The sequence below is a fragment of the Eriocheir sinensis genome, chromosome 61 (assembly GCF_024679095.1).
Source record: "Eriocheir sinensis breed Jianghai 21 chromosome 61, ASM2467909v1, whole genome shotgun sequence".
Classification (NCBI taxonomy): Eukaryota; Metazoa; Arthropoda; class Malacostraca; order Decapoda; family Varunidae; genus Eriocheir; species Eriocheir sinensis.
This window is the reverse complement of record NC_066569.1, coordinates 11,127,697-11,136,831: the sequence shown is the minus strand read 5'-3', so window position 1 is coordinate 11,136,831 and position 9,135 is coordinate 11,127,697. Positions and strand designations below refer to the sequence as shown.

General features: G+C 51.9%; 1 protein-coding gene across 1 annotated transcript in view; it reads left to right on the top strand.

Annotated features, from left to right (window-relative positions):
• The window catches only part of LOC126986492 (nuclear factor 1 X-type-like), a 50,349-nt gene extending 43,998 nt beyond the window's left edge, over nt 1-6,351 (top strand). The window contains exons 11-13 of the mRNA XM_050842716.1: nt 497-703; nt 2,650-2,893; nt 3,146-6,351. Of these exons, the coding sequence (XP_050698673.1) occupies nt 497-703; nt 2,650-2,893; nt 3,146-3,294 (600 nt within the window). The 3' untranslated portion in view covers nt 3,295-6,351. The remainder of the gene's footprint in view (nt 1-496; nt 704-2,649; nt 2,894-3,145) is intronic.
• The last annotated feature ends 2,784 nt before the right edge of the window (nt 6,352-9,135 follow it).

The window sequence follows — 9,135 nt, the reverse complement described above, 5'->3', positions numbered from 1 at the left end:
ACTGTTAGCCAGAGGGATGCCACACTGTTAGCCAGAGGGATGCCACACTGTTAGCCAGAGGGATGCCACACTGTTAGCCAGAGGGATGCCACACTGTTAGCCAGAGGGATGCCACACTGTTAGCCAGAGGGATGCCACACTGTTAGCCAGAGGGATGCCACACTGTTAGCCAGAGGGATGCCACACCTTGTACAGCAAGTGGACAGTAAGCACAGACTCAAGCCCTGGTACTGCATGATATGGAGTGTGTTGGCCTGAGAACAGAGAGCAGGAGAGTGTGTTGCTTTGACAGGAGAGGTGGAGAGTGTGTTGAGCCATGGAGTGTGTTGTGATGTATGACAGGCAGGCAGAGGTGGAGAGTGTGTTGAGCCATGGAGTGTGTTGTGATGTGTGACAGGCAGGCAGAGGTTGAGAGTGTGTTGTGATGTGTGACAGGCAGGCAGAGGTGGTGTGATGACGTGCATCCTGGGACTAACGCTGTACGTGGCCTCCTTAGGTGTGTGTGTGTGGGGACGCTTCCAGTGCTTGCTTGGGGGGGGTGCGTGTGTACCAACAGGACGGCAACCTCCGCCTCCTTATACCCAACACCACCACCACCACCTCCACCACCACCAGCCGCTACCACCAGCACCACCACCACCACCACCATGACCCCCCCTCCTCCCCCTCCCCCAACCACCACCACCACCACGAGCATGGACAGGTGGGTTTTATTTGTGTTGTCAGCGCCACTCACGGCCTCAGTCTTGCTGGCTGGCCGGTGTGTCTTAGAGTTAGTGAAGTGCCACAGGGCCTCAGTGCCACAAGTATATGTCCCTGGCACTGAAGGGCATGAAGAACCAAAGCTGTGTAACCAAGGGGTGGCTGTAGGGAATCTGGTGGTGGTGGAGGCAAAGAAACAAATAAAAGAATAGATATACAGATGAATACAACCACACACATATAGGAGGCCTGGCCCTTAACCTTTGTATTAGACAGGAGGACATTGGCTGTGTCCTGCGTCCCTCAGCCACTGAATCATTGACAAATAAATGCGTGAGTCAAAATGAATACACAAGTAACTATGAGGGAAAGTCAGGACAGAACAGGGTAGTACCCATATCACTTGTTGGGGTGTTACTATGACTCACTGGTTCCATAGTTGTGTTATAAGGCTGCATCTCCACCAAGCGGATCGAATCGATTCAATTCATGAAGAATCATTTGACTTGATTCATTTTGAATCATCACAGTTCCTAGTGACTGAGTCTGAATCAGCATTCAGAAGGCAGGACCAAGCCTGGCTTTCATGAGAATGGACGTGTGCGCTGTCGCTGATGCAGCAGCGTTGCCGTGGCTGAGGCGGCGAAGGCGTCACCAAAGTGTTTGGGTCCATGAAATCAATATTAATAGACCTGAATTTGGGAGCTTTGTACATCTGTTCCCAGATTTGGTAAATAATTCAGAAAAGTTTTATGAATTCCTTTGGATGACTACAGAACAATTCAAAATGTTGGCGGAGTTAACTGGATCCACAGAGCAGCCATGTCATCCCGATCTCGGTGCACAGGATCACTAGGATCATAATTATGTTGCACGTCATTCTCGCACTAAACTAGTCAGCACGTCCACTGTCATGGTGCTAACTCCTCGACTGACTCGCCGTGACTCATCAAAAAATGGGACCAAATCAATCAGTGATTCTGAATCGCCATGATTTGAATTGACTCGATTCGCTTGGTGGAAACGATTACATTGAAATTAGTGTGGCGAGTCAAGATGAATCATGAATTGTGTTGATTCTTCATGAATGGAATCGATTCGCTTGGTGGAAAGGCACCCAAGTTAATGTTGGCAAGAGTCTCGACAGTGTTCATGTCTTGTGTTGCAGACGCCGTGTGTTAGTGTGGCGTGGAGACTCCTTCCCGTAGACTATTGTGCATGCTGTATCTAGCGCTCTCTTTATGTCTATCTGTCTATCTGTTTACTCACCTCCTTATCCATCTGTTTATCTATCTATTTCTCTCTCTCCCTTCCTATCAATTTCGCGCTCTCTCCCTCCCTCACCCTGTCTGTCTGTTCATTCCTTTCCTCTCCTATCTATTCAGCCTCCCTCTTCTTTCCTTCTCTACCTCCCTATCTATCTGTATTATCTATCTCCCTCTCTCTTTCCCTCCCTCCTTATCCAGCCAACAGTTCCTCCCTCACCCTATCTATTTGACTCTCCCTTCCTCCTTCTCCCTTCTCATTAACTCCCTTCTTCCCTTACGTCTTCTCTTCAACTCGCTCTCCCTTCCCCTTTCCTCCCTCACCCTATCTATTAGACTCCCTCCTTCTCCCTTCTCATTAACTCCCTTCCTCCCTTACTTCTCTTCAACTCTCTCCCTTCCCCTTTCCTCCTTCGCCCTATCTATTTGACTCTCCCTTCCTCCTCCTTCCTTCTCATTAACTCTCCTCTCCTTCTCTCTCTCTCCCTCTCTCTCTCTCAACTCTCTCTCTCTCCCCTTTCCTCTCTCTCTCTCTCTCTATCTCTCTCTCTCTCTCTCTCTCTCTCTCTCTCTCTCTCTCTCTCTCTCTCTCTCTCTCTCTCTCTCTCTCTCTCTCTCTCTCTCTCTCTCTCTCCGCTGCCGCACCCTGACGCACCCTTCCTCTCTGTCCTCCTCGGCACAGCTGTTCACGTACTCCAGCATGTCCCCGGTGAGCGCCATGTCGGGGGTCATCTCGCCCACCAGCATGAGCCTGTTCACGTCCCCGGGCAGCACGCCGCGCACCACGCCCCGCTCCACGCCGCCCGCCGTGCCCCGCTGGAACACGCCCTTCATCAGCCTGGACGAGACCATGGACTACACCACCATGTCCACGCTCATGCCCACGCTGCCCGCCGACGCCACCTCCGCCCAGCTCATTGAAGACGGTTAGTGCGGCAGTAGTAGTGGTAGGCTAGTAGTAATAGTAGTAGTAGTAGTAATAGTAGTGTCGGGGTGGCAGTAGCTATTAACCCTAGTATCGGGGTATTCCTAAGGTAATGTAATAATGTAATATATCAGTAAAATCAGTGAAGTAATTTCAGTAAAGTATTTCTTCTAGACATTGCAATAATTCATGTAATAGTAGTGCTGGTGTGTGTGTGTGTGTGTGTGTGTTGATGTGCGTGTCCCCCGGGCAGAGCGTTACTTCACCACGGTGGTGCACAGCGGAGAGGCGGCGGGGGCGGGGGGTCCCCAGGGGGTGGCGGCGACCTCCGCGGGGCCGCAGGACCCCCTGGACGACAGCCCCGGGGCCCCCCACACCCCCACCAAGAGCCAGACCTCGTAACGCCCCCCTCCCCCCACGCGGCGGCGGCCGGCGGTGGGCTGAGGGGCTGCGGCCGTCCCCTGTGGTCCGGGCGTCCCTGGCGGCCCTCCCTGCACCCTGCCGAGGCCAACCGTCCTGCCGCGCAAGGTCTGGCCCTGGACCGGCGGCAGCGGACCGTCCCTCCACGCCCTGCCCTGCGGAACCGCGCCGCCGCCGCCGCCGCCCATAGTGCAAATGAAGCAGGCCGTGCCAACCCTCACCTTCAGGACCCCGAGACTTACTACCCCGCGGCCACGCTGCCCGGTGCGGCGCGGCGCGGCGCTGCATGACGCCGCGTGTAGTGTAGCAGCAGCAGCAGCAGCAGCTCAGCAGCCATGCAGCAGCCATGCAGCAGCAGCCACCGTAGTGCTGTGACCCTGCCGTGCAATAACTCACACACACACACACACACACACACACACACATCGCAGTGCAGATAAATGATTGTGGTGACGGAACACACAAAAATAATAATGATAATAATAATAATAATAATAACCTAGTACTACAGTCCAGTGAATCACAGTGCCAGCAGCAGCAGCAGCAGCAGCAAGATGCAATACGCAAGTCTACGCAATAATGAGTATCGTGTAAGTCGCTTCGTAGCTTTGACGCAGAGTGATTAGCGTAACGTATTGGTTGTGCCATTTGTAGTCCCGGCGAGGAGGAGGAGCAGGAGGGGGTGGGCCTCCCAAGCACGGTGCTGAGGCTAACGGGTGCTGGTGGTGGTGACGGTGCTGGTGCTGCGGTGGTGGTGGTGGTGGTGGTGGTGGCGGTGGCGGTGCTGTGCTCAGGACGTGCAAGGAGTACAAAATTGAAGAAAAGATAAACAGAAAATATATTAATGATGATAATAATAATGATAATAATAATAATAATAATGGTAATAATAATAATAATAATAATAATGATAATAATACTGTTTCCCGCGGTACGTACCCACAAACAAACGGCTCCTGTTGTTACTCCCTCACTCACCATAATATTCTCAGTTTGTTTGTTTGTTTGTTTGTTTGTTTGTTGTGTGCCGTGCCGTGCCGTGTTTTCTTTGATCTCTGTACAGAGTTTGTTGTTATTTATGAAGGCCGACACTGTTGAGCCGCGAGGCTGGCCGCTGACATGTAGGGCGTTGGCGAGCCCTCCCTCCCCCCAGCCAACACTGCTCACGCCCCAAGGGAAGGTTCGGCCGCGGCGTGTCGTGTGTCGTCCCGCCGGGCTGTTGTTATCCCTCGTGGGTCCGGTGCGCCGTGCCGCGAGGCTCCGTCGTCTTCCTCGCCCTGCTCCGGGGCGCCGCAGCCTCCGCACGGCTACACGGCCCCCGCGTGCTAGCATGTCGGCACGCCCGCCGCAGCGCCGGGCGGGTGACACACGCGTGAACAGTGTCCTGCTAGCGGTGTGACCGCCGTCAGGGGCGAGCCGCCCCCCGGCACAGACAGACGCCGGGCCCAGCCTTTCATCAGGGCGCGGCGGTGCTTGGCGCGGCAGGCGTGGCGCCGTGATGGGCGCTGCGCGGCGGGCCGTGCTGGCGTGTGCTGGGCCGTACGTGGCGGCTGTGACAGGCATGCGCGGCGCCCACGCCCGCTCTGACAGGCGTGACAGCAACATGCCATCACGCTGAACACATCACGGCGTGGGCGGCAGCACCGCGTCAAGCCGACTCTCGTCACGCTGACCCGGCCGCCGCCTGTGTGCCGCCCAGCGACTAACACACCACGCAACACACCCACACGACACACACCCAGGCACGCCCTGGGTAACACTATCACGACCCTGGGCACGCGAGGAGCAATGAGTGGCCGCTGTGGGGGCGTTCAGCGCTGGTAGAGTGTGAGTGGGTGTGTGGGGGTGCGGGTGTTGGTGGGGGTAGTGGTGAGGCAGGACCACTGGTGCCGTGACGCGGTGTAGGCAGGCCGTCCAACTAAGCAGGGGAGAGGAGGGGGAGCAGGGGAAGGAGTGAGAGCAGCAGGAGCAGGAATAGATCAACGAAAACGAGCAGGAAGAGTAAGCAGGGCGAGGCGTAGCAGGAGCAGGAGTAGCAGAAGTAGGCGAGGCTTGGAAGCGCTCAGATTTATGTGCCGAAAGAATCAATAGTGTTTTGTGTTGTGTTGGGAGCCGGGGGAAGGGTGAGGCAGGCCGGGAGCGTGACCCCCACGAGCAGACAGGCAGGCCACTATTTCTGTAGTCCAGGAGATGGGTGTGAGGTGCAGGCTAAGATATGTAGGGCGTGCAGGCCGTGACCATACCCGACAGACATACTCAAGCAGGCCACAATATAAGTAGGTTTTGAGCTGAGTGCAGGCCGTAAGAGTAGGTTTTTGAGACATGGAGTGGATGTGAGGTGCAGGCCGCCACTATACCGCCCCCTCCCCCCCACGAGCACTCAAGCAGGCCATTATAAACGTAGGTTCTGAGCTGAGTACAGGCTGGCAGCGTAACCTACCCCCTCACACTCAGAGAAGCAGGTTGAGATGCGTAGGGCGTGCAGGCCGTCACCTCACCGTACCCCTCACACACACATACCCGAGCAGGCCGCAATAAAAGTAGGTTCTGAGTGCAGGCCGCAGCCACTAGTAGGCCTACGTAGCAGTCCGCATGCTGTGATACTTCAGGTAACTTGTATATTAGCCCCCTAGCGTCCAGTCCATAGGCCTACCCGTAGCGTTGAGTGCATAGGCCTAGTGTAGCGTCCGCGCGCCTAGCATGTATAAGGTAGGCTGTTTTTATGAGGCCCATAGGCATATGTATAGTCTTGTAGAGAGTTTTATAGGCCTAAGAGTAGAGTTATATAAGAAAGGATTTAAATATTATTCGGTGGAAGGGAGGGAGAGAGAGAGGGAGAGAGGAGCTTCCTGTGTGTGTGTGTGTGTGTGTGTGTGTGTGTGTGTGTGTGTGTGTGTGTGTGTGACATTAGTTCCTAGAGAAGGTGCTTGAAGGGGTCAAATTTGGTGCTGAGAGAGAGAGAGAGAGAGAGAGAGAGAGAGAGAGAGAGAGAGAGAGAGAGAGAGAGAGAGAGAGAGAGAGAGAGAGAGAGAGAGAGAGTTGGCGTTCAAGTTCTCAAAAAGTTCAGTCCAGAAGCAATAACAACAACAACAACAACAATAATAATAATAATAATAATAATAATAATAATAATAATAATAATAATAATAATGATAATAATAAATAATAATAATGTTTTAGGTAAGGGATAGTAAAGCTCAAAATCCCTTAGTATGTGTGTGTGTGTGTGTGTGTGTGTGTGTGTGTGTGTGTGTGTGTGTGTCCGCAGCTATGCAAAGACTCAAATAAGGTTCTATGTAGCAGCCGTCCGTAAGCCGCCCGTCTTCCCCTATTAACAAACAACAACAACAATGACAACACATTATTATTATTATTATTATTATTATTATTATTATTATTATTATTATTATTATTATTATTATTATTATTATTATTATTATTATTATTATTATTATTACTAGCGTCATCCCTTCCTTCCTTCCTTCCCTTTAATTGTACATAAGAAGACTGTTATCATCATTATTATTATCATTATTATTATTATTATTATTATTATTATTATTATTATTATTATTATTATTATTATTATTATTATTACTGTTATTATTGTTTGTTCGTTCGTTTGTCTGTTCGCGTCGAGGCCAACACGTATTGTTCTGGTCTCGTATAAATGTGTTGTGTTAAGTCCAAAAGGAGGAGGAGGAGGAGGAAGAGGAGGAGGAGGAGGAGGAGGAGGAGGAGGAGGAGGGGGGCGTAGATATTCTCCCACTCAAATATTTATTCCCCCGAGGGAGCGCCGCGCCCCTCCCCCCTCTCTCACCCCCCTACCCCCCCTCACCACCACCACCACCACCACCACAACCACCACAGATAGTTATAATATTTTTAGGCGGGAGCGGGTGTGGGCGTGTGGGCGGGCAGTGTTCCGTGCTCTGGTAAGGTCTGGCAGCCGTTGGTCCGTTGGTCTGTTGGTGGTCCGGGGTTCGAGACCGTGTGAGGGAGATTTTGAAAGCCAGTCAAGAAAAATGAAGAAAAACTTGAAAAAAGTGAAAGGAAGATGAAAAAAAGTGAGGAAAGTGAGGCAAGCAATGGGCCTATCTATACTACTACTACTACTACTACTACTGCCGCCGCCTCCTCCTCTTCCTCCTCCTCACACTACTTCTACTATCATATTCACCACCCTTTCTACCACTACTACTACTACTACTACTATCACATCCCTTCTCCCCCCATTACTACAGCTCTACCCCCTAAGCTCATGTCCCGACACTGCCCCCCGCCCACCTTTACGGGGCATCCCCCACCAGACGGACCCCACGGCTGCCAGACCTCGCAAAAAGCTAACTCGTTGCTTCCCTTGGTTCGGCGGCCCGGTTCGGTGGTTTTCGCGGCAGCCTGAGCAGCACCAGCATTGTAACATGATAATTATAATGTACTACTATTAATACTATTACTTAAGGTGGTCGCGAAGTCATTTGTTAAGTGCGCTGTCCAGTTTTTTGATAGGCAATAACATAACCTTGTTGGACTTAGTTGACCGTCCGCCGCCTTGGGGTCCTTCGTGGCGAGCGGGACAGCCAGTCAGCGTGGGGCTCGGGGTCACGTGATATCGCCCTCGCCCAGTGGTTGTCCAGGAAGCTAAAGAGTGTTCGGTAAAGATATGGTGTTGTTCTTGCTGTCCAACTTTCATCTGCAAGAGTCAACCAGAGCCTTTAATCTTTCATCCTCATCTCCTTCCTCTGGCAAGTGTTCCGTAAAGAATGTAATATGGTTCTTTGCTGTCCAAATCTCTACTGCAAGAGTTAATCAAAACATTCACTCTTTCTATAGTATTGTTTTGCTGTCCACCTTTCCTATGCAAGAGTTAACTGGAGCCTTCACTCGCTCATCCTTTTCTTCCTTCCTCTGGCAAAAGTGTTCAATTCTCAAGTGTTCCAGAATGACTATCGTGTTCAGCTGTCCAACTTTCTCATACAAGAGTTAACCAGAACCTTCACTCTTTCACCCCCTTCTGTTTCTTCATTTACTCTTCTAGACTGTATTTTTCTTCTTAATCTTCACTAAACCATCTCCCCACATGGTCTGCTCACTCCCCCTCCCCCTGAGCACGCTAGGGTCTTCTGGGCACTGCTGGGCAAGGGCGCGCTGTGTCCCCGACGTAGCCCCGCGCCCGCCGACCTCCCCGCTATCACGGTGGGCCCTGGGCGTCGGGCGGGTGAGTCTGTTCCGTGAGTGACTACATTGTAAGTAAGTTATAACGTTACAGAGTTTGTAAAGAGTATCCTAATTGTAATAACTATAATAATAATACTATTAATAATTATTGTAATGTTAATGATAATAATAATAATATAAATAATCTAACAGGCCGGTTTAATACGGTAGGGTGAGGGGTTTGTTTGTAGGCCTATAGGAGTGTATAGGCCTGTTGGTGGTTGTCCGTGTGTCCGTGAGGGTGTCCGTGCCGCGTCCGTGTCCGCAGGGGAGGCTGAGAGGCATCCGTTGGTCCCATGTTGCTACTACTACTACTACTACTACTACTACTACTATACCTCCCACCCCCAGAAATCCTCTTAAGTCCACCCTGAAAACGTCCTTACCGCCACGGACCCCCACGGACGCGGACGCCGGCACGGAGCACGGCCACCCGGGAGCCCGTCCGTATCTAGTGTGTCCGCACGTACGCAGCCCCAGCAGAAGTCCGCCGCCCCGACACCTCCTCTTTTCATAACGACCTTCCTTTGTACGACTCCGTGTAAAAAACGTAACGTGTCTTCCCAACCGAGAGAGTTCACGTCGCTGTCGGGAGCCGCGCCGCCA